Here is a 25,874-nt window from a genome sequence, read left to right on the forward strand (position 1 = left end):
GTTGACCGCCACGCCACTTGTATTTTAAACCTGTTTTAACGCAAAACGTTTCGCATTAGCCACATTTCACGAAACACGAGTAAAAATTAATTATTGAATCGAACGCGAGAAAGGATTTTCGCTTGTATCGCGCCGTTTGATTTCATGCGTTGGAAAACAAAAAACAAAGCGTTGTACAAACTGCGTTCGAAACGGATGGGGAATACGAAATCGCGTAATTCGAGTCGAGTCGGTTAATCACGGCGGTGCCTCTTGATCGAGCTACATAACGATAAAATCATTACGGTCGGACGATCGGGCGCGGATGAAAAGCAGGATCCCGTATAAACGCGTTCTCTCGAATTCATCGATATCGCATTGGAATCGATCGTGCCGCCGCCTAGCGTCGCAAACGTCGCATCATCCGTTTGCGAGGTTGGAGAACATCGAGCTAATACGCACGATTATCGGGCCGGGCGAAATTGGCCGGACTTCTCGGTGCCGGTTCCACACCTAGCGTCGCCTATCCGTAATCCTATCAACGTTGAGAGATGTTTACCGAATCTGTCGGCCAAACGTTATCGTTCTCGAGCAAATTCGTCTTGGTGATGGTAATTAATCCCTGGTGGACAGAGATTTATCGGCCACGCCGCGCGCTATTTCACGCCAAGGGATAAGGGAGTTTATTTTCGACGAAAGGCGCGCGCGAAACTGGCAATCGACTCGAATACCCGTTCATAGATTCGAACGAAGACGGTCGTTATCAGTTCCAACGAACAATTCTAGCCGCGTCGCTTGCCCAGAATTGGCGTGTGTATAGTACGATTAGAGCTCCATTGTACTACGATAATGCCGAGGATCGTTGCCATTGAGTTACTGACCTATTGGTTCGTTAGGGCAGAATGCAGCACAGCGGATGAACCCGGTCAAGTGGCACGCATCGGCGGTCTGTCCAATTTCGGCAAGGTGAGTGAAGAAAAACAGAAAGAGAAACCTCTCCTTCCCTCTTTCGGTCGCCGATCCTTTAATATGTATCACGTTTACGACAGTTCAACGTCCGATCTGTTAACTTAACCCGTTAAGTTGCCGAGTTCCAGGACTCTTTCAACTCCGCCGCGGTTAATGGACGCGAATTATCCGTTCGCGAGGGAAGAAACAACGCGCGTGCTCTTGAGTTAGATAAGTTGGCGCGTTCCTTTTTTGCCTCTTCCAGACTGGATTTTCCGCAGCGAGGAACCTCGCCCGTCGTTTTTTCGCGGATTAAAATATCCGTTCCGGGTTACGCGTTACTTTGCGAAATGACACTTTCGTCCTCCCTCCCTCCCTGCTTTTTTACCCCCTATTAAAGCGACCGTAAACACGGGGGAGGAAGAGGGAGGAGATATCGGAGGAGAATCGAAGCGAGAGAAAGTACTGGCGTGTTTGAAAGGGAAAAAAAGAAAGAGAGGGAAAAAATGAGATATAGCAAGCCGTAAGATATCCGATCTTGATATCGGGAGGGAACGCGAGTTATTTATGAAAATTACCCGGTGGCATTCGCGGTATCCGCTTCCAAGTATTCATGAATTCCCGGGCGAGCGTTACCCTTATGCGAAAGAAAATTATGGGCCGCATCGATCAACCCCGTGGAACAATCGTTCGCGTTTCAAGCATATTTCAAATGATCGAGTTCTCGATTCTCGATTGAATTTTTCTGAAGAGGGGGAGAGGAAAGGAGATGAAGGAAAGAGAGAAAGAAACCGAGGCAAGTTCGGCGTAAATATTTACCAAACTTTCATCGATTGAGCGAGAAGAAAAGGAGGAGGAAGAAAAAGCATTTCTCCCGTGGGAGAAAGCAGTTTACTTTGCCACTCGTGAAAACGCATGGCTGTTCAAAAATGGAGGATAAGCGGATGTTCATCCCAGGGATATCCTTCGTATTCGAAAATGCAGGAAAAATTAATTTGAAAGCCTTTCGATACCTGTCGTCCGAGAATCGACGCGTGATTCGTTGTCTGGCTCAAACTTTTTTTAAAACGACGGTAATCCAGAAATCGTTGGAGACAAGATATACAAGATTAAACTCGAGTTCCTTCCTTTTTCGCCAAGTGACGAGGCCAAGTTACGAGTGTTTTATTTACCGAACGGCAGAAAAACGGCGAACAATCCCGAGAGATGTTTTCCAAGGCGAGGGGAGAGAAAACAGGAGGAAACGCGACTTTAGGCGATTCTGACCGCAGATATAAAGCAGAGGCGGGTTGCCCCGCGGCCAACACCCCGAAACGATAAAATATCTCGCGTCGTGTCGCTGCCGCTTAGTCAATTTCATCGCGATCTAATTATTTTCGTTTCTCGCGTTTCTTGTGTTTTTCGAAACGAGGCAAAACGATAGATCGGCCACGAGGGGGAAATAGAGTCACGAGCGGATCACGTTCATAACTCACACGGGCGAGAGTAGTGCACCGCGTCGTGAGTAGTATCATTGCAATTTCTTTCTCTACGTAATCGGCGAGACAGAAGTTGACGTTCCTCGGGGATGTTTTTCGAAGGGGAAAAGAGATAGGATAGAAACGGAGGGGTAAATGGAGAGGGTGGATTGTTAGGAGGGGGGAGGAGAGGAGAAACGTATGAGAAACGACTCGAAGAAACTGTGGTCTCGACTCGAGTCGAGGAAAAGTTGCACCGAGGAGATGGAGGAAGGAGGGTAAAACGAAGAAGAGGAGAGGCCGTTTAAATATTCGATGAAGACCGTTTACGTTTTTTTTTTCTTCTTCCCCCGCGATCGTTTTAGCCTCGTTAAACGACCAGACGTGAAAACCGTTTCTTTTGTAATCGGGATGAACCACCCTCGTCTCTCGATCATCTTCTCGTCGCTTCACCCTCCCTTTCTTCTCCCTTCCCCTTTCGAAAATTCGCCGCGATCCAGGTCGAACTTTGTGCTGTACGTCTCTTCGGCCGGAGAAAGAGGAAAAAGGAGACAGAAAGGAACATCCGGCAAACATCGTTGAGAAATTTGTTCCGCGCTTTCCCCACCCTTTCCACGGAAAATGGCGGTACGTACCAGTCTATTTTAAGTTTTCACCGCGAAATTTCGGATTCGTTCCGCGTTTGGATTGTCTTCCCCCTCCCTCTCCTTTCTATTCACTTCCTCGTCGACATCTCGTTCCCACAATTTTTCCGCATTATCCGCCAAACTTGCTGTCTATCCGCGCGAAGAGAACGAACGAAACAACGAGACGTCGTTTCGCGACGCGACAGAAGATCCTACGATATTTCGCTGGGACGATATTTCTCTTCTATTCCGATAAAACTCCACTCGAGCGGGGTTCAAGAGGGAGGTTGAAATATTTAAAAAAAAGAGGGGTAGTCGTACAAAGGCGAAAAGCGCGCGTGCGGAATAAGAACACGTTTGAACGAAAATTCAAGGTGGACTATCTCGCGGCACAAGATTACACTTTGAGGCCGGCTTCCCTTGTTATCTCGCGAGATAAACGTAGAGAAGAACGCAGAGAAACGTATTAAACGCGCTTTCCATGCGAATACACGCATACATTTCATGTATATGTACATATATATATATATATATGTACGTGAATACGTACGCGTCCAACCTCCTCTAAAAAGAATCAGCTCTTTTTCAGCTCGGCCTCGTCCGTGCACCGAGACGTTTTATATACGATCCTCCACTTTTCTTTTATACCTCATTCGGCGGCTACACCATTTCTCACCCACACCTGCGTAATAAACAGCTCCCTCAAGCACTCAATAAAAATTCCACACGGTCCCGTCGGAAAAAGAAGAGATATAGTCTGACGGCTACTTTTTTTTCCAGTTTACTTCCTTTCCCATTCGCCGTTTTCGACCCGCGATACGTGCTCCGTCTATTTAATACCCAGCCTCTCTCTCTCTCCATTCACCCTTTGCACCCAATACTTCAATCTTCCGTCAATATAGCAATTTCCAAACTGCAGGTATCGTTCCACGGATACGAGAAGACGCATCTGCTTCGCACTTTCCCCGAAAAATCCTGCCTTCCCTGCTCCTTCTTCTTTCTCGGGAAGAAAACAGCGAGACACGATGGGGGCAGAAGATCGAAGGGTGAAACAAGCGGAGGAGGGATTGAAATAAAGAATCACTCGCCCCGATAGAAAAATACACTCTACCCAGGAGTGCGTCGGGAAGAGGTGCTCCCGAGAGAGACCCACTCCCATCTTCCCCGTGATGAAACTCGCTCCTCGATTCTGAAAAATTCCTATCCTCCCTCCCCGGATCCTTCTATCGTATTACATCCCACCCCCTCCTCGAACGTGCCGCGATAATTCTTTCAAACGCGTATCGTAACGACAAATCCTCTCTCCCTTCATTTTCTTCCCTTCTCCGCATACATAATGACGTGGAAGTAGAAGCGCGAACGGAAGAGACGAACGAGCAACGTGGGTTGCTCCGATCGAGCATTCCGTGGCTGCGAACTCTCGAGCATGCATGAATCTCCCCGCTGACGCGTTCGGTGTATCCTGTGTGCGTCCAACCAGCCCGATGAGGGGTTGGGCGCAATTCCGGCGGGGGCGAAACAATGGGGGATGCCTGACGAAATTCAAGAAAACGTAACTCGAGCGAAGCAATTAGCGCGAAACCGCTTCCAGAGGAGATATATCCTCTCTCCACGACCTGTGAAACGATCCCTGAAACTTCTCTCTCCTCCGTCCCAGTTTCTCGCCTTGCCTCCGCCCTATGCAACGTCCGTTACGTGTCCCTTTCTCGCGGAATTTTCGCGTTTATTCCCGACTCGATACTCGTGGAGGAGGAGGGAGGCTATTAGTATCGACACGGACGAGAGGGGTGAAAAAGAGAGAAGGAAAAATGGGCAAACATCTACGGACGGTTGATCGAGTCGGAGCGTTAAAAGCACACGCAGGCCGCGTCACGGGTCGATGCTTTCGGCTAATTGCCGGATCGACTGTCGGCTAAGTGGACGATCGGGAGCGAAAGTGGAGGGGAGAAGAAAGTGGTCGGAGGATGAGAGACGCGTTTCTCAACGATTTGTTTCTATTAATGATCGTGGGTGTGTTCTTTTTTCTCGAAAATATCGATTGTTGTCGGGCCACGAACAAGCACGATCGTGTTGGACATATTTGGAGAGACGGGGATCGATCGATTATTTAGTTGGGTAGTGATTAATTACCCGTTAGACGACCCGTTCGATTCACTCGGATATCAGTGAGTGGAACAAAAGAGAGGGAGGAAGAAGCTGATGATTTATTATGCTTCTCCAGCGTGCAAAGTTTCGAGGACAATAGAGCAATATCGTGGCAAGGGAGTGCGCGAGGGGAGGAGGAGGAGTGGTACACGTGTAAAGAACGAAGCTCGATAATTTTTTAACGAGAACTTTTTCTCCAAGCGAACGAAATTCTACCATTCGATTAATTCCATCGAACAGCTTCTTATTAGTATCTCTCTCTTGGGGGCCGAGAACTTTGCCCAACTCGAGGCCTCCTCTCTTCAAAACAGCATTATCATTTCGATCCTTAATTCCCAGAATCTAAACTTTCGAAACGATCTTTCGATCCTTCGTTACCTTCGACACCTCGTTCTCGCTTCTCGATGCCATAAATACAACCGCGAATCGATTTTCATTCTCGAGGGGAGCACTCCCTTGTCTCGCGGCCGATCCTTCCGCAGCAGGGGGAACCACTTGAGCTCGAACAGGCAAGTAAGAACACGCTGGTGGGAAACTAAACCGCGACTTAACGCGATTAAAAAGTTGGCCGGACCGAGAGAGAGAGAGAGAGAGATAAAGGAAATTTCATCGCTTCGTCTGCCATACCATTTGCATGCCAGGCTGTAACTCCTGTTAATTCGAGTTAACGAAAGAAAAAGTCGAGTCGAAGGGGTCGAAAAACGAGAAGCGGCCGTCGATGAAGAGAATTTGTTGGAGGAATTCGACGACAGCGAATCGCTTTATCGATCCCCCGTGGACGATTCCCCGTTGGGAAAATTCGAATCGGGCGGATTCTCAAGTTGGAGGAACACTCGCGACTTGTGTCCGACCGACAAGTTTTCGAAAGCGTTCCGCGGAATGACCAGTCGCCCTTTTGAGGCCAGCTGCCAGCTTGTTCCTGAAAGTTGGAGGGGGGAGGTCTAAATAGGCGGCCGGGCATCGACAGTTTCGCAACTCGAGTCGTGCTGGTGGACGATAACGGCGGCGACAAACACGAGTATGAAGAGGCGAAGTTTGACCGGGTGGAAAGAACAGGATAACTCTCTCTCCCCGTGTCCCTCTCCGCTGACTTTGCCACTACGATCGAAACTACACCGATCTTCGCCCAGTTTCGTCGAATCCGATGGAATACTTTTTAAACGACGGATTCGCCATTTCTCGATACGGACGTCCTTTCTTTATTGTTGGGAGGAATCGAAGTTTCCACGAAACAAGGAAGAACGGTCGAAAAAATGAGGAAGAGTAGATAGATGGAGCGGCGAGTATTCCTCGCCGGAGGAAGGAGGATCGGGTAGAAGGATAAAGCTTATTCGTCATTCTGTCGGACTACACGGTGTTAACCTCGAGATCTGAGTTTTCAAGGGTGAATTCCTTGGATGGGCGAGGGGGGGAAAGAATACAACTGCCATCCGACTTATGCCCCGTAAGAAATGAATCACCGAACGAGCGTATCACGAACGAAGCCGAAATCTTGGTCTAACTTTCCCCACGGGATCACTCGGGGATCATTTTTCATTTTTAAACGTCTTTTTATGCAATCCCTCCTCCTCCTTCTATATACACGAGGGATACACGCCCCTCGTGAAAGCGCGAAAAAGAAAGGAAAGGCGACGTGGTGGTCGAATTTCGAAACGATACGACGATAACGACGAGGATCGAATTAAAGCGCCAACAAACAACTGGCTCGCTGATAAATCAGTGGGTAAAATAGCGGGGGAGGGAAAGGCAAGCGAACAGAGGGCTTACGAGATTCAACGGCTTTTATGAAGCCGTCGCTTTCTCGGTGAATATCATTCTCTCTCGAGCGTCACTTGCACGTGTTCCTCTCTGCATTATCCATACGATGCGAGACGCTTAAACGTTTTCGTCCCACTTCTTTTTCCACCCACTTTTTCCGACCGATCTTTTTTAATAGAATCTCTTCAACCGGAAAATTGTTTATTTTAAAAACTTCCCCTCTCTCCTCACGGGTGAACGGAACGCGATTAAGAAAATTCGTACGGCTTTCGTCATCCACCCCTTCCCCATTTCCTGTCGCAGTCTTTCGCTTTCTTTACGGGCACGGATGAACGCCACGACTCTCGTTTCATCTTCCATGATGGAGCGCGCTTTCTCGTTGCTTTTAGCGAGCGGATGCAACGTCGCTGCAGAATGCTTTTCCGTCGAACGTTGTCGCTGAAATCCCTCTCTCCCTCTTTCTCGGTGACTAACACCGAGAAGAAAATCGGGATTGTCTCGTCTCACGGCTGAGAAAACGGAACGACCCACGCGCGCAAAACGATCGGGCCTGGAGAAGGGAGGAGGGAAGAAGTAATCAGGAAGAGCGAAGTTTATCGGGTTGTTACTTTAACGAAGCATTCTTCGCGAGGATCCCGGGCAAAGGTGGCGGCGCGACGAGACAATTCCCTCCTCCCCGATCATATTCGTCGCACAACTTGGCTAATTTAACGGCCGTTAACGCGATAAATGCAGGCTCGAATCTGTGAGATGCCTGTGAGATGAATCGAAGTCGCGAAGAAGAAGAAGAAACGAGAAGAACGAGTCTCGAGTTCGATCGCGCCGATTTAACGCTGTTTCCGCCGCATTTTGGCGCAATTCCGAAAACGAAAACGGATCGAGACGAGAGTCGCAGCTGCCACTTCTCCTTTGGGATCGTTTCATCGATCGGGTATCGTATTCTCCCTTTTATTACCAAGGATAAACAGGAATCGTTTCGCGGGTGAAAGGGGCGAAGAGGAAGGGAAAAATGAAACAACGGTTTCGTTGCGCTTCGAAAGGGAGAGACGAGTGTCAACCGTGAAATCGAATTTTCTATTAGTAACCCTATCTCGAAAATCTGACGTCGAATATGAAGAGCGATATTTCCTCCATCCCTTTCTTCCGTCACACTTCTCGATACAACTTATTTATTGGAAATCTCTTCGAGAGAAAATACGGTTCCTCGAAATCCGATCCCCGCGCAACTTTTTTAGACAAAACCCTCCCTCCCTCCCCGCGTTGCCTCGGGCTATTAGATCGCGAATTCGAGACGCGAAACGCGAAAGCTTGCGGAACGAATGGCGGTAACCGAGGATAGAATAGGAGGAAAAGGTGGATCCCTAGTCAAACTCGGCCGGTATCCAACCTATGAATCGCGCGTTACGTGCCCCAGGGATTGGAAATTCCTTGGAAACAAAGCGTCTAAGGAGCCCGTCTCTCGTGAATTTCAATCCGATCGACGAAACGGGTGTCGCAATAACTGTCGAACGAATCACACACGTGAGCACAATACGAAAGTAAAGGGGAGAGGGGATTTTTACTCCGCCAAGACGATGGAAATTCAATCCTTTCGGCTTAATCCCTTTGTATCGAGGGTGAAAGAGAAGAAGGAAAAGAAAAATGCGAATTATCCCTTGATACCGGCCCCTCGATAACGATCCTCCTGACTAACCGGCTCTCGCGTAGACCGGTTTAAAGCCCCCGTTAATCCGGGCTTTTCGATTCTGAGAGAAGTAAATCCGCGAAATGGCCCGATCGATTTTAACGCGGACGAATATCTTTGAAACTACTTAAGAGCGAAGAGGCGGCGACCGAGCATCATTATCGCGGCGAGGGGGAGGGAAGGAGGGGAGAGAATGCTGCGATACTCGGCGAAAACTTGGCTCGATTATCCCTCCTCGGAATGGACGTTTGCAGAGTATCGTGTTGGAGATGAATCGGCTCGGAATGATGGTGGATTTGTCGCACGTGTCCGTGCCCACCATGCTGGTCGCCATGAAGACGTCGAGGGCGCCTGTCATTTTCAGCCACAGCAGCGCCCACGCCCTTTGCAATTCCTCGCGAAATGTGCCTGACCATGCGCTGCGACGCTTGGTGAGTTATATATATATAGATCCTCTTGAAAACTTTTTATTAATCTTTTTTTAGATCTGGAAGAAACTTTACCAGATTATCCTTTTCCGTTTCAGGCGCAGACAGATGGTATAGTTATGGTATCCTTCTATCCCCATTTTATCAGCTGTGGCGAAAAATCGACGTTGGAGGACGTAGCCGGTAAGCAAGCATTTTCCAATAAGAACAACGGGTAAAAACGATTTCGCTAATGTAATCGTTACTTACGAAATGCTACCCTCGAAATTTCTCCTCTCGCGTATCGCTTTTATCCCATCCGATAAACTTCCTCGACTAATTCTTTTCCGCTCTAATCAAGCCTTCGGCTTTTATTCCACATAACTGCGACTCGCCGTCTCATATTCCAGGATAAAAGCTAATCGAAGGAGACGGTTGAATCGCGTCGAAATTGTTCCTTTTCTTTTTTTCTTTTTCCTCCTTTTTCTCTCCTTACGATTTTCTTCTGATAACCTGCCTTTTTTGCAGTACCAACATTTGGAGACCTCGCCGATAATTTTCATTAGAAGAATCGTGTTGTTTCGATGAACAACGATGAAATGAATAGTGACGCATAAATGGGAGAATAACTCGAAATTTCGCTCTATTTCTCTCCCGCAATCGGGATATCGAATTCACGGACGAAAAAGTGCGCTCGAGCGATAAATTTCGTAATAATCGATTCCTGTCGAAATCAAATTTTTCGAAGAGCAAAAATTTTTCCACCGGCTAAACGTACTCTTTTTCACCGTGGATTGGATTTTTGCGAGATATATCCGTTTTTCGAATTTGTGTAAGGGCAAAAGGAAAGAATTAGAATTTTTGGATCGAAAGCAGGCGCGAACGGGCCACGCTTTGAATAAACTTCGCCTTTCCGCGCGAGAAGAAATGAAACATATCCGGGCAGGAGCAAACTTATGCGACAGCCATGTTGCACGGCCGAAAAGAGAAAGAAAAATGGAGAAGAAATAAAAAAATAAATAAAAATGTTCATCGAACGTTAGCGACGAATATGCGCCGAGTCGGGAATTGCACTTTCATATCTTCGCGAACCCTTTGTGATTCATGAGACGTAAGAAACTTTAGAGACTTTCAACCGTTGAACGGTAGGAAACTTGGCATTTCCTCTCCGCGATACAGTTCTCCACGTCGCTCATCGCATTTCCATTGCTCGAGCGTCGATGGAACCGGGCGCATTCCACCCATCTTTAAACGAAATTTCCTCCGCAATTATTATCATCGCTCTCCGGTTCTCTATTTATTGCGTCAAATGGATCCGCGGCAGTCGTTCCAACCAGCCTACTTTCTTCCTCCACCTTTCGTTCGTCCGATAAAAATTGCACGCGCGTCGTTGTACGAGTAGTTCCATAATGTTATCGTACTCCCCGTCGTCCCATTGGCTATGGAAAATATGAAATCGAGGGTTCGAGGATTACACGCGGCGCCGTGTTTAGCCTTCACACTTCGCGTGACCGCATCGCGGTGTTGGGGATATCAAAACCGCAGAAGGCGAATATCGCGGGAGAGAGAGCTTAAAACGAAATAACGTCGCGACGAGTTTTCCCTTCCCTCGCAGGAACCACGAATTTCATTCGCTCGTGGATTATTTTTTTTCATATTTCTTTCAATGACTCATCAGTTTCGGGAGGGGATCGGACGAAATAAAAACAAGATGGGAAATATAGATGGAGTGAAAAAAGTGGGAAAGATGGAAGAGCTTCGTTCCAGATCGTTTATTTTCTCGTGCACATTTTCCTTGCTCTTTTGATATTCGATTCTTTAAGAGAAAATGGGGAGCGAAAAAAATGACAGACGAGGATCGATTAATTCACGCTCTAATTGTTCATTCATCACATTTTCTTTCTATCGGATTCATCCAATCAGGAAAATACGTGTTAACGCGGATAGAATTATCAAAGATTCTTTTCTACGTTAATTGAACAATAATAAATCATTGGATCGATAAAAACAGTATAAAATGTTGTAATTACACGATGGATTTTAAACGGCGATAACGGAAGGACTAGACTCGCGAATCATTGGGAAAAAAGGAGTGCAACGGCAACGACAGGACGATAAAGCGTCACGACATCGAGCAACGATCCACTTCCGCGCGTTATGGAAAGCAAGGAGAAAATTATGCTTCCGTGGAGGAAGCGGCGCGTTAAACGCGTAACTCGCAACCCATAATTTGGCGCGGTTGTACACGGGCCCATTGACGACATTTACCCTCATGATTGATTTCTCGTTGGCCGGTGCTCATAGCACGTCGGTTACCAACGCAACAATTACCACCACTTAATATCAAACGCGGCAGCGATCGGCCACGCGTCTCTCGAATAATGCGCCGCGCGTCAAGTGCATCCCCGCATCTGTTCCCCGTGCAACTGACGTTTGCACTTAAGGTGCAAGGAAGACGGGTCATCGAGCCCATCTTGCCGAATTATCCAGGGAATCTGGTCGTTCCGGGTCGAGTTGGACGGAGCGTGCGTACGAGGCCTATCTCGCGGAGCGTTGATTGATCGTGCAGGGATTGAAAATATAAATATCGAAGAGCTATTTGCGGTGACAATATCTAGCTTAGGAAAAATTTCTCTTCTCTACGATCTTCGTTAAAGATCGATTAACCGATAATTTGGATATTCGAAGCTGTCACAAGTTCGATAATGTTTCTCCCTACGTTTTCATCTGTTCCAGCTCACATAGATCACGTGCGAAAGATCGCTGGCGTGGATCACGTCGGGATAGGAGCCGGCTACGATGGGATCAATCTGTAAGTTTCTCCTTCTCATTTATTTATATACGCGACACTTCGTTGCTAATTTCAAAAATAACTGCTAAAATACTATTGGGACGAAGATATGAAAGCCGGTAAATCGAGTAAAAAAGCGAAGATAACCTTTCAACGAACGTACGGTAAATTAGAGGAAAGGAAAAGTGATAATTTCTTACCTAAAACCTCTACCTTCTTCTTCTTCTCCTCCTATACCGGTCACGATTTACGAGGTTTAACGCACCATAACGCTGCCATAAAGCATGTGCCGTTTTTTTTTACTGGAAGCGTTGACCAGCGCCTCGTAAAAACGTAACACGACGGAAGTAAACTCTACGAGCCTCGCGTCAGTTCTTAACTGCAACCCGTGTCTTCCCCTTCGAAATGTACGTTTCCTTCGAAATAGTTTCAACATCGTTCGTACATTGCCGATCCCTGTTGCTTGTAAAGGCGAGAATAAATATCGAATATGGATATTCGACATTTCATAAATCGGTGAAACTGTGAAACGGTTTAAACGGTATCGCATGTTGGGATCCATGAACCGTGGTCGAGTAATTTATCTACCCTTAGTTTTAACTCGCTTAATTGTTAAAGAGAGGCTATAGAATTATTCCAGACGAACTAAAAGCGGTATTCGCCGAGTTTTATATCCAGGTAGAGAGAGAGAAAGCGTGTGTGCGTGTATATATTTAACGGAGTTTCATCGTCACCGACCCAGAGAAACAAAGGCGCGAAAGGATCGGATGGAAACGGGCGGCTATCGGCCGACCCGGTTCGCGACCACTGTAACGTATTATATACCTGGTGGAAGCTGGAATTGGAAGTGTTCGTCGATTAAACTGGGGGGGAAAAAATGAGAGGAAGAAAGGAAGAAAAGGGAAAGAAAGAGAGAGAGAGGAGGAAGTACGAAGCACGATAAAGGGGATGGGGAAAAAAGAGCGCGAACGATAGGTGGTAAAAAGTTGTCAGGTTTTGCAAATCCGTGCGAAAAACACGCGTGGAATCGCGCAGCTGGTGGGGACCGAAAAACAAGGTGAACGGATCGAGCGAGGCGCAATTTGCGCATCGAACTGTAAAAAAAAAAGAAAGAAAGAAAGAAAGAAAAAAGAGAAAGAAAAAGATGGGGTATGAAAAGAAAAAAGGCGGGATATCGTCGTGTTGCCGATCGAATCGGGCAAATGCGACGTTTTCATTGGAAAAATTAAGCGCTCCTGGACGAGCATGCTCGAGTTGACTGCAGGCAACCGAGCGAACTTGTTAATTGGACGACGAAATTTCTTCTTTTTCTTTTTTTTATTTACTCGTGCATTTGAGTTTAAAACGAAAGGCTAATAATAGATGAGACGAAAACGATGAGACACGCGAAAAAATAATTATGATAAAAGTGAAAAATATGTATCGAGCTACCAATTAAGATTTAATTAAACAAATTCCCGTTGATTCGACACAACATTTATCGTCCGCAAAGCTTTTGACAGGCCATCCGTAAAACCGAATTCGAGTGTACGCTCTAGTTGTCTAGAAAACGAAAAGGTATATAGAAGATGACACTTTTAGTGGCGCCATGCCAACGAGATATGAAAAGGGGATTTCCCATCGGGACGAAAACAAAGCCAGATTTTTCCTTTTGACGCGAACCGGTTCTTAATACCACGGGCGCGATAATTTTAAATTAAAAAAGTTCATTGGAATATAAGAGAAATTCTCGAGAAATTCTTACCTTAGAATTATTCTTGGGAACGAAGGGGAGAAAGTTTAAGAATAGGAATAAATTTAAAAAATTTACGCGATTCATGAAAGAAAGAATCCGATTGAAATTTGAATGTCGCTTAACAAATATATACAAAATAAGAAACGGATTACGATAATTTGTTCTCCCCGCGCTCTCGATTTCAAACGTTTCAAAAAAGAAGAGGAAAAAAATGTTATTATCAACTATAGCGGAAAATCGGTGTATTGAATAACAACGAAGATTGTAGAGATTTAACGAAGTAACTATTATATTTTCGATATTAATCGATCGATAATAAATTGGAATAAATATCGAAAGGAACCGTTTTACTTCATACGTTCAATACCCTTTTTAACCAAGTTAACGATCGGAGCCGATTACGCGAACTCGAATAAGTGCAATCGATTAATCGTGAAGAGACTTTTACCAAGAGTTTCCCAGTTTAAAAAGGGATAAAAATGGGAATTAACAGAGCACGCTCCGGTATAAATGTAATTTTTTGATAAATACATTTTTAAAAAATGCCCCGTTTATTCCGAAATATGAATAATTCATTTTTGAATCGAATAATCGCCGTTCAAAAGGGACCATCGTATAAATCAAAAAAATATGTAATACGTATTTATTTATTCATTTCAACAAGAAAAACAATATAAATCCTACAATATATACGAGGGTAAAAATAAAATTTATAAAACTCCGTTGTATTAAATTTAACGAATAAATTTTTAAAAGATGTTAAAATTCATATGGCTATTATTATTGTTGCTGTTACTGTTGTTATTATTATTATTATTATTATTATTATTATTATTATTATTATTATTATTGCGTTCAAATAGAATTTCATAAGCTTTTATTATAATTTTCAATATTAAATGTGTGTACGCTCAATGATGTTTATTAGCTTCACGGTAATATGATTAAAAAGTAATTACAGTAGTAAAAGTTATCACGCGAATATGTAATTTTCATTTCGCGTTTATCTATTTAAATACCCATATGAAAATATTGCGCGAAACGAAATAAATATTTCATTCCAGTGAATTTTTCCCAAGTATTTATAAATCTAGAATAGCAGCCTAACATTTTCGTGGAAATTTTGTATCACAGCATTTTTATATTTGGCCCGATCTCCAACTTGTTATAAATCACTGTCGCGTAGCTGGAACGGGTAGCTACTTTTCTCGATCCCGTGTCGATATCAGAAGGAGTATAAGCGGATCAGTGAGAAGGAAAAAATCGTGAAAACGCACAAATGCAAGTTTCACGTAGACCAAGAATAGAAAAAAATCATGCACGATTAAAATTTTTTCCAAATGTCGAAATAACGAATGTGTATAGCGTGGATCGATGTCGAGTCCGATTGATCCGCAGACGTAGATCCTCGTTCTTTTCGTTCCTTTTCGAATTCCGCTCCCCGAAGATGAATTGTTATTCGTTTCTAAAACGTTTTTAATGCTCGATCTTTGCTCATCGACGATAAAAGTTAGATCAACATCGATCGAAGGAGAGTTGGTAGAGTTTCGCGATAAGATAGACAGAAGTTCTTCTTTTTCTTCTTCTTATTCATCGTTTCTACGCGAAAAACTTGTCTCTCCTCCTCCTTGCTTATGGAGGAGGATTAACATCGAAAAGAAAGGCTACCGTAGTAAAATGTTGGAGAGAAGGATAAGTAGTAAAACAATGACGTGTATAATCGCGCCAAGTTGGATAATTACCATCAATTATCCTGTTTCCAATAATCCTAGAGTTTGTGTAATTAGCCTCGATATCGAGGAAAGAAAACGAAGAAAAACGAAGAGGGGAGAGGAACGATCTGTACCGAACTAGTATTTTTCTTCTTCCGTTCGTTTTCGCGAAGTATCGATCTCTTCAACCATTTCCTCCGTTACACCGATGCCTTCCCTCCCCCTCTCCCTCCTTCTCCGCTTTTCATTCTCGCCTATAAATCACTGTCAGATCGACTGGACGAAATGTATCTTCCGCTGTACGAATAGGATTTTTGGTCTCGACGTCGGTCGGTCGTCGATAGCGCGAGTTTGGAAGAATGGAGAAAGATGGGTGTGATGCAGTTCCGATGTCCACAGCTTTCTTTCCCTCCCCCGTTATATTTTCGTCATTCTCGTGACATTCTGGACGACTCGTGCCAGAAATCGTCCCAGAATTCGAATTCCATGGATCCTCCCCCAATGGAATTGGAGATTTCGATTCCCTCCGATAAATCTTCGATTTTCCGATCGCGATATTTTATCGCGCCCGATATCTTCCTCCCTTTCATCATTCTCGTGGTTCGATCCCCGGACCGCCGACAGCGAATACATAATTGTTATCTCCGTCCTTTGCGGGATGGGAGAGGCGAGGGGAGGGGAGAAAGAAAGGGGAGGGAAATAAGATAGAAAGAGGTAAAATGATAATGTTCCCCCGTCGGTGAAAAATTTCATATCGTAATCGAGCACCAGGTTTCTGCTCGACCGACGGCTAATATCGATAATACGAGGGAGGGGGAGGCATCGATAACGGGTTCCGATATCGGGGAAACGGGGGAAACTGATATATCCCGGGTAGCGATCGTGGCCGTATCCATAGGAGGACGGCGAGCGGCGTTCAGTAGTCGTCGTCCCGTAATGACGGACACACTCGATTTGGAAATTTCCGAGATTGAAACAACGCTCGTGACCGCAGACGGTCGATGTCCGTACACGGTACACAGCTGCATAACTGCCAGTTTCAGCCGCGATATGACGCGCCATGAATAAGTCTGGAACCGCTCTTGTTGGGCCGACATTGTCAGCAGGTAGCTTTCAACGGTTGTGCAACGCTCGTTCCCGCTCCTTCTCTCCGCCGAGCTCGTTATGACGCGCGTAATGAGAACGTCGAAATTCAGACTGATCCCTTTTAACGCTCTACTCGCCCCACGTTCCTCTAATTCGCCGTGAATATCTGTGCGTCGGTGCCGCGTCCACGCGCTCCCATCGACCGTATCGGAATTAGTTAGCCCGGCTTCCGTCACGTCCCTGCCGTCGTTTCGAATCGGGCATCAATTTATTTATTTTCGGCCGACAGCCGAAATAGCGCCACCGCGGGGCCATAATCAACAGCGGGCGGGGATAGCGTTCGATCGTAACGAGGCCATCGACGATCAAACAGCCGTCCAAGATGTAACGCCGTCCTAATTCCGCTACCCCACCGACCCAGATACCGCGTTTAATAATTGCTAAATTAACGAGTCGTGAACGAAACCTTCGAGCTTTCGAAAAAGATTGCTTGAACGTCGTGAAGAGAACGCAACGTGCAAAATTGAGTGAAGAACGATAAATGGCCGAATCGGAGAGAGTAAAGGAAAGGAAAAAATTGGGCGTGTAGTCGGGGATGTGGACGGTGTTTTATTGCTGATTGAAAAGGAAAAATTCGATTGGAAGGGAAGATACTTCATCTTAATTTGCACGCGATAATAATGGAAAAAGGGGATAATGTGTAATCGCGAATTTTTATTATTCGGTTGGTTTGGTTGGATCCCTCCTCCGGCCGAGACGTCGTTATGAAACGGGTCGAGACGAGCTCGACCTCGTGGCACAATTTCGTGGCGTTCGGATCGTCCGCGAGGCGGTGCACCTGAACGGCGCGATCGTCCTCTCGCGTTTCTCGCTCTCCGCCTCTTCATCCTGCGAGTCATCTCTCTTTTATAGTAATTAAAGTAATGAGGAATAAACCGCCCTGAGGAGAATTGTAATTTGGAGGGAGAGGAAGCTTGCTCCTCCTCTTCCTCTTCCCGACAACCTCGTTACCGTCCTTCGGATTTCCGTCGCAACAGCTTTGTTTCGAATCGAAAACTGGAACGAATATAGACATTTCGAATCTCTTTCTTTCGTCCCCTTCTTTTTTTCTCAATTTCGTTAACGCTCGGAAGGGGAATGCCGTGTAATTGAATTCGAGCGAAAAACAGGTGGAAGCGAGTAACGCGTTAAGCCAAAGGAAGCCAACCAGCCGCGTGTATACGAGCGCGTTAGGCAGAAATCGCACAAAGGCGAACTTCGCTAATTCTTTCACGAGTAAATTTTTGTAACCCCCGACGTAAAGGGGGTCCGATTTTTTTTTCTCCGCTCTCCTTAACCAGTTATGAACGAGACAAAAAAGAAAAAGAAAAAAAAAAGCTGCCATGCTTTCGCGCGTTAAACAAGGAAGAAACGCGAAAGGGATTATTCGTCCACCAGCCAGCGTAATAGATTAAACTTCCTTCCTAAGAATTACGGGGGCGGTAAAATTACTGTAGTAATAGGGAGCACGTGAAGTATGACGACCTCTTATAAAAGTTTCGAGTAGTTTTCTAATTTAAACTCTCTCGGCCGCTTCCCTCCGGTTCATTAAAACCCCTATTTTATCGCGCGGAAATATTTATGTAAATAGCGATCCATCTTGCACCGACTTGCACCTCCGTCAACGGGGAAAGGGAGGAGGAGAGGACAAAGAGAAAAGAAAAGAAGAAAGAAAAAAGAGAAAGAACTTTGATCGAACCTTGGTCGATTGCCACCGTAAAAAGAACAACGACGACCTCGAATTCCTCGATAGGAATGTTATCCGTTTAATTAAAAAAAAAAAAAGAAAGAAAAAGAGAGAAAAACACGATCGATCGAACGTGTTAATAAACAAAGAGAATTTCCACGAGATCATACATCGTTCATTCCCTTGTTTCAGAACACCGACGGGCTTGGAGGACGTTAGCAAGTATCCGGAGCTTTTCGCGGAGCTGTTGGCGCGTGGATGGTCGGAGAGAGACATTCAGAAATTGGCAGGCCTGAATCTGATTCGAGTGTTCAAGGCGGTGGAGAAGGTGAACTTTTTCTTTCAAAATCGAGTCGTGAAAAAAAAAAAGAAAAGAAAAGAAACGTCGTCGCGCGAAAAAAAATGAGAAACTCGACAGAAACGAGCCCTCGATCCTCTCTAGCGCGAAATAACCGATGGTCGGAAACCGGGTTAGCCGAGTCGACCAATATCGGATTTAATAAAGCGCACAAATCATGCATCCGCCTGTGCATCGTCGAGAGAGACGGATGGACTCGGCCGCGATTTTTGTTCTTTTGGAGTCCTGCCAATCCCAGAACCAGTTTGCCCCAAAACCAGCCTTCCTCTTTCCATGATTTGCGCCGATCCACTTGATGTGCGAGCAGGCGTACGTTGCGGGAATTGTACGCTTTCCTCTCTTACTCCTCCTCTTTTCCGTGCTTTTCCTCTCACGCGTTAACGTTTATCCTCGTTTCGCGAATAAGGGAAAAGTAACGAAGAACACTGATAGAGCGGAAAGAAATTTCGAGATACCTTGAAAATTTTACCCGAATCTTCTATCCGACGTGGTGTAGCGATCATTTCAAAAGTAATGGACGTAAAGTTTGATGAATTTTTTTTTTTTTAATTAAAAAAATTTACCTTAAAAATATTTAGAGATATTTATGGTTTTCTTCGCGAGTAAAAAAAACTTGAGAAATTTCACTGGAACAGTTAGACAGATTTTCTTGTTAGCAATGGATATCGCGACATTAATTTACCGAGTTCAGAAGGTGGAGAAACGAGTCGCGTACAGTTTACCCTGCATCTGACAAGCGAACGAATAGAAAAATTTGCATCTCTCCCGTCCCGACGTTTCGTATAAACCCGCCACGGTTTTTAAAAAGGTATTAATAATTTCACTTTTCGAGTACATATTTTTATTACTTATTCCGCCTCCTCATTTCTTCTCCTCTCTCTCCTCTAGCCCTCTTCTCGTTTCACGAGGAGAAGTTAAAAACCTCTGAACTCTTAACCGAGGGAACAGTGTGTGATCCGAATGATATAGCGGGATATTAGTCGAATTACAGGGACAGGTTGTAATGGGGGAAATTATGCGTATAAATAGTGTCGGTTATTTGACGACCCTCGACACGGCCGTCGCTGAAATTACAACGATAATTTAATCGCGATCTCCCTCCTCCCTGCCCTCAGGCGCAACGTAACAGTAACACCAAAGCGGATTTCGTTAATACGTAAAAGTAACGTGAAACGTGCTCATCGCCGAACGTTGAAAACCGGGGCTTTCACCCTCGAACGAAACGAAACGAAGCGAAACGGAACGAAACGGAACGGAACGGAACGATACGAAACGAAACGAAACGAAACGAAACGAATCGCTCGTTTTTCGGCCAAATTCGCAAATACGAAAAGGACGGGAGAGTTACCATTGATCCAATTAAATAAAAATTCACGCTGGAAGGAAAGGCAAATTATTCGCGCGACGAAACGCACAGTTTCTACGAAAAATATCCACGAAATTCGTGAGACATCGATTCCCTACGAATATACCCTAACCTATTCGAGGTGACGTTAATTCATCATCAGACGAAACGCAAGTTTCGAGTGTTCGTAAGCGTTCGTTCGAACCGCGCGAAACGCAGAGATTGGAACGATTTTCATTTTCCTCGCTAGAGAATGGAATCCTCTACCTTTCCAACCATCTCGTTACCGGAAACGTGGTAATTGTTAAAACAATAGACAGGTCTACCGCACAACGAAACTCGCTACCGGTGGAATTGAATTTTCAGGTGAATTTCCTTCCTGAACGGAAGGATGAAATTCGGTTGCTGCGTTGTTCCCTCGTCTCGGGGAAAAAGGAAAAGGATTAACCAGAAACGTAAAGATATGTTACGTAAAAAAAAAAAAGAAAGAGACTCGTTATTGTCTCTCGTTAATCGAGTCTCGAGAACCGAGATCGTGCGAGACGACACAATTGTTCCTAAAAAGAAGAGACGAGAGAACTTTCAAGACTTTATTCTAGGTTAAGATCTGACAATTAAGGAGTTTGGTATATACATTAGTGCCGACGAATTCTAAGGTAACGGGATCAAATGGTGGACAGGTTAAGTACCGTTGGATAATTACGAGACAACCTTTCCCTATCTCAACGTAATACGTTTTCGCGTATAACCGTAGTTGGAAACGTGTCTCTCCTCCAAATGGTTGAAACGATATAACGTTAAAAATACGCGGCTTCGTGCGCTATCTCGCGGACTGGTTACGATCTTGAGATGACCGATTCAGCAATACGAGGTTATGATAAAATTATTACGCGGTCCATTGCCAAATGTCATCTTCAAATTCGTATTTTTGAACAATTTTGGAAATGGTTCATCGTTAATCAAATAATTTTAAAGTTGCACTCGTGTAACTTTATGTTTCATCAAATTGGCTTTCTGGAAGGTGAGCGCAATGAAACAATAATTTCGCCAAACAGTCGGCGGGTATTATTCAGACCTTGTATGTGCAATAAAAAAGGTTGTTACGAGTTGGAAATAGGGAAGGAGAAAGAGAAGCAGAGCAGGTTTGATTAAAAACATTAAGGATTTATGAAAGGCGCGAGTTCGACGTGAACCGGCTCTTATTCGATACCGACCAATCATCTCGCGACGCCCATTAACATTTTAATTTCCCCGACGATTCTCCCGGAATGCTCTGCGGCGGCAATCGTTCCGCTCGGTAAAGAGGGGAGGGACTTAATTCAAAGATAAAACGTATCAAGAAGAACGGCATGAAGAAAGAAACGAGCGTATATTAGAGCAGCAAAGAGAGGTTCGTAACGTGGTGGACGCTTTATCGCAGTAGATACGAGGATGATAAAACTGGATTTAATTTAGGGAGAATATTGAAATCGGTGGGCACGCATCGAAATTTCGTTTTCTTCTCGAATTTCTAATTTTTTTTTTTTTTTTGATTGAATATTCGTCACAAATCTTTCCGTTTGAAATTTAATCGGTCCAATAGAAATTGCTAAACGTCATCTTCATGCATATTTTTGAACAATTTTGGAAATTGTTAACAGTTTTAACTTGCACTCTTTATGCTTGGTCAATTGGCTATCTGGAAGGTGAGCGGAATTTACGAATACAAAAAGCGGATAAATAACGTTATCTCTACATTTTACAGCCACGGAGGCGCAACCGCTTGTAATATCTTTATTTCTCCATGATTTCTCGTAGATGTCCGCTCGCCGGACAAAACCGGTTAAAGGATCGTATCTCGTTGATCCAGAAAACGGAAACACCCTGATCCCGATGAAAAGCTGGGAGGCTCCCCATTCGAAGCCAGTCGTTGCCGTTAAACCATTAAAGGACAAAAACACGGGAGGGGGAGGGGGGAGAATAGAGGAAATAAAGGAGGAAAAAGTGGAGGAGGGGAGGTAGAAAAAAAGTTGTGAACATCGGTTACGCGTTCGCCAAGCGGCGCCAGCACCGAAAGCCTCGGCCGGACTGTAATGGCCGTGGAAGGTTAATGGGCTTACCGAAAATTGATGGTGGGTGTACAGTAGTCGCATGAAATACGCGCACCGCCAACTTTTTCCCTCGACACAACCTCGCCGTACACCTTCACCCCAACCCCTTTTTCTCCCCGACCGACGATCGCCCACCGTGATTTTTCCTCCGAGCATTCGCCGCGTGCACCCCATCTCCTTTCTTCCCATCCCCCCTCGAAAAATCGCTCCCGAACTCGCGAACCAGCATCGCGTGAAAAATATCGATTGACCCGATTACATCGTTTATCCCGGGATTATCGAGTTCGCGCGAAAATATTTTCATTCACTCGAGGAAGGAAATCTTTTCCTTCGATTCTCATCAACGAATCGAGAGGAGAAACGAGCTGTTTCTGTTCCCAGGTTCGAGACGACATGGCCGCGGATGGGGTGGAACCTTTGGAGGAAGAGATCCCGCACGAGGATATAATCGGTCGAGATTACTGCCGTTACAACGTGAAGCGACCGATCGCCCCATAATCGTGGTTGCGAATCGATTGGGAGAAATAATGGGGAACGGTTGAAGAATGGAAGGCGGAAGGGAGGCGTTCGAATAAGGAGACAGCGAGTAATCATCGCAGAACGAAACTTGCTTCCGAGGCAAGATTCCAGAAATTCCTTGCATCCGCAACGAATCGAGCTCCTCGAGTTTCCTTTCTTTCGATCCTTTCTCTCCGCTGTTATCCGCGATTCTCGGCCGCGTACGTAGGGTAGATGGGCAAACTCGATCTCTTTCTTTTCGAACATTGCCGACGCGAACGATCTCGCGGAAAAACGCGGAGGAGAATCGGTGAATCGAAAGAGCGAAAGAGCTCGATTCGCGAGATTTCATTTTCCTTCCGGAAGGAGAGAACGATGGATCGTGGCGAGATACACGTGGAGAGAGGAGTTGGTTGGAAGAACTCTCGAAGACCAAAGACCGGCGTTCGCCCGTCGAACGCTTAAGAATTTAAGCTGCCGTAATCGATGTGTTTAATATTTGCACTCAACGATTTTTTTCGTCGATGCTGGAACCAAGAATCACGCGTTCTAGTCAATATGATAAATTACATTATGTATAAATATGTACACATAACGATCGATTTCGCGAACGACTGACGCCGATCCTGAGAAATCACGAGCGGTGACTATTATTCGATTCGAGTGGACGAGTGCTTCGATGTGTGTCCTGACCGTGTATGTGTGCGTGTGCGTGAGAGAGAAAGAAAGAGAATTAACGATGTTTGTACATACGGTACCTGAAGTCGATGAACATATTGAACAATTCCTCCTTGTAGAACAAACCGACCAGACAAAATTTTCACCGGAAACAATTCAATCGTGATTCTTGAAAAATCACGAATAATTACTCGTCACGTGATAACTTTTCGTTAAAGAAAAAGAGAGAGAGATTCGTATTCGTTCGAAATAAAACTCGTAGCAACAATCTCGGTTTAGAAGATTCTTAGATGGCCGGTTTGATCAGACTGTCGCGGAGGAAAACTAGATACCAAATTAGGCTCGAAGAAGCTTGAAAAAAAGAAGAAAAACGTGAAACGTTTGACAAAGTCAACGGAGTGCGCTTTCCGACGAGAAAACTTTTCCTACGATTTTGCACGATCGAAGTTGACGTCGACACGCGCGTCGGTGTCACGATGTGTTCACAACGATGACATTTTCGAACGCGTCTCATTCATTGTAACCACCACTTTAAGGCTCGTATATTCTAATTAACGCACCGAGTAAATATCCTTTCTTAACGATGTTTTTACACTAAACTTTTAATATAGCCAGATTTTAAAAATGGGCGAGCATGGAGCAAAAAAAAAAAGAAAAGAAAAGAAAAGAAAAGTAAAGAAAATGCGTAGAGCATATGAAAACAAGTCGAAAACGTATTATCAACTTCCCTCGTGCCATCGATTACAATTTGATCGTTAATTTTACGCGTATCTGCGTATCGTTTGAAACTTATTATATCACTTATGTTCCGATCGAAAAAAAAAGAAGAAGGAGATGGAGAGAAAAAAAAATGAATCATAAGACTTGTTTCGTATCGATCGATGTAACGATCATTCGTGTGCAAGTAGTCAAGATCAACGAAGCGCCAGCCTCGTGTGAGTATATCCTACATTTCAAACGTTACTGATACCAAAAAAAAAAAAAATAAAAAATAAAAAATAAAAAAATAAATTGACGACAAATCGAAATACGATCGTTGTTCAAACCAGTTTGAGTTTATCTTACTTTTGTTTTTTTTTTTCCTTCTTCTCATTTTCCACCCTCTCTCCCTTTCGTACGAAATATGTTCTCTGAAAAAATTTCGTAGAAAGCTGCCGTCGAAAATGGGAAGATCGCGTTGAGATCTGGATGAGAGTCGAGGCTCGAAAAGTGAATGATCGCGGAAGAAGATCGGGCAAGTAAATCGAGTGCATCGATTCGCCAATTTACAAGTAACAAAGCGCTCGTTGGTGATTCACGCAGCGGCGTAGGAGGCAATCAAGTGCAAAGCACACGTTGAAATCGTAAACGCGGCTTGGTTTATTGGCATTTCAGGATCGTACGTGCTGTGAATTCCGACCGGGGTCTTGATTAGATTGTCGTTCCGCAGATTTGATAATGGCTGATTACCTATCAATCGAATAAATCAATTATTCCCTTTCCACTCTGCGCAAATTTTGACACAGGCCAGCCCCACGACACGCCACCGATAGAAAAATAGAACGAGGGGGGGGGAGGGGAGTTTATTTTCGACCACTGTTTGCGAAACTCTGCGTGTGTTATTTTCATGTTTATCCTGCATACGTTATTATCTCGTAACTGAAACGTCACTATTTTCGCGTCTCGCTTGTTTATTCTCCATTTGTGTAATATGCAAATGTGGTAATAAAAACAAGAAAAGACTGCGCTTAATTTGACATCCTTTCGAGAAACCCAAGTGGTAAAATGCAGGGATAAACGTCTCGATCTTGCTTATCTCGCATATCTTATATTCCGCGAAAGTAACAAGATTTTCTAATCGTTCGAAAGTGGCCGATCGAAACTGTCGCGCGAAAGTTGGAGTGGAGAAGGGGGCGACGAAAAACTGATAGCGACGAGGTAAGAAAGGGAGGCTAAAGGGACAGCGGCTTTTCAGTGATAATTAATTTTTCGCCATTGGTAAGTCCGTAACGAGCTCGTTAAAAAGTTTTGACACGTTTAGACCTGGATTCGGCCGTGCAAAAACCTTTTAAGTTTCCTCCCTCGAGACGAATGGTCGGGCAGACTGAATGAGCAGTTGGTTTCTTCGTCCGACTTTCCGCCCGCAAACGAATCGTCTCCCTCTCTACCCTCTTTTTTCCTTCCTTTCTTCCTCTTTCTCCACTACTATCTAGTCCACTACTCACTATCTCCCCTTCCCATAGATTTTCTCCATTCTTCGGCTCTAATCTTTGTCCACCGGTGTGCTCTTGCCCGACGATTTCTCGCGGCAAAAAGACGAGAGGGGAAAAGGAGAAAAGATTTGAAATAACAGTGGGAAGGAAAAATATCGTGAATGTGAGAGGAGGCGCGAAAAGACGCAGAGGGGGGAGGTGAAATCTCGAAGAAGAGAAGCGAGAAAGTGAAAAGACAATGCTGAGCCCGCTCTCTTTGTTCCCCTCCCTCGGCTGGATATCTGCCAAGTTTATGAAAGAAACTATAAATTTTATCCTTTAATCCACCCCTTCCACGCTGGAAATAATACGAAATCGTCGTACGTGTAACGAATTTACGCCGAACTATTATTACTTCAACAATCGCGCTATATATATTTCAAGGACCCTTTCCTTGAACGCAAGTTTCGAACAAGTTTGGAGAATCGTCGTCGGATGAAAAAGTACAGATTCTTGCCTACGCGTAACGACCATCCTAAGGGCGAGGGGGAGAAAGGTTGAAAAATTGGCGAAAAGCGCAAGATTAAGCGAGACAGCCACGTGTATCGAATGGGGGTATGAAATGAAATATCGATGGCCCGAATTTTGGCCCTCGAGCGATCGGAAGATGAGGTATCAAG

At 44.9% G+C, this 25,874-nt stretch overlaps 2 protein-coding genes across 7 annotated transcripts in view; one reads left to right on the top strand and one right to left on the bottom strand.

The window, feature by feature from the left end:
* LOC108002925 (dipeptidase 1) overlaps nt 1–24,071 on the top strand; it is a 50,365-nt gene extending 26,294 nt beyond the window's left edge. For all 4 annotated transcript variants that reach the window (XM_062071360.1, XM_062071358.1, XM_062071359.1 and 1 more), the window contains 6 exons: nt 876–945; nt 8,852–9,028; nt 9,124–9,208; nt 11,741–11,816; nt 18,247–18,382; nt 22,229–24,071. In XM_062071360.1, coding sequence (XP_061927344.1) covers nt 876–945; nt 8,852–9,028; nt 9,124–9,208; nt 11,741–11,816; nt 18,247–18,382; nt 22,229–22,345 — 661 coding nt within the window. In that variant the 3' untranslated portion in view covers nt 22,346–24,071. The remainder of the gene's footprint in view (nt 1–875; nt 946–8,851; nt 9,029–9,123; nt 9,209–11,740; nt 11,817–18,246; nt 18,383–22,228) is intronic.
* LOC108002915 (REPTOR-binding partner) overlaps nt 1–25,874 on the bottom strand; it is a 149,027-nt gene that overhangs the window by 105,420 nt on the left and 17,733 nt on the right. The gene's annotated exons all lie outside the window — the stretch shown is intronic.

This window comes from Apis cerana, linkage group LG2 (genome assembly GCF_029169275.1).
Source record: "Apis cerana isolate GH-2021 linkage group LG2, AcerK_1.0, whole genome shotgun sequence".
NCBI lineage: Eukaryota > Metazoa > Arthropoda > Insecta > Hymenoptera > Apidae > Apis > Apis cerana.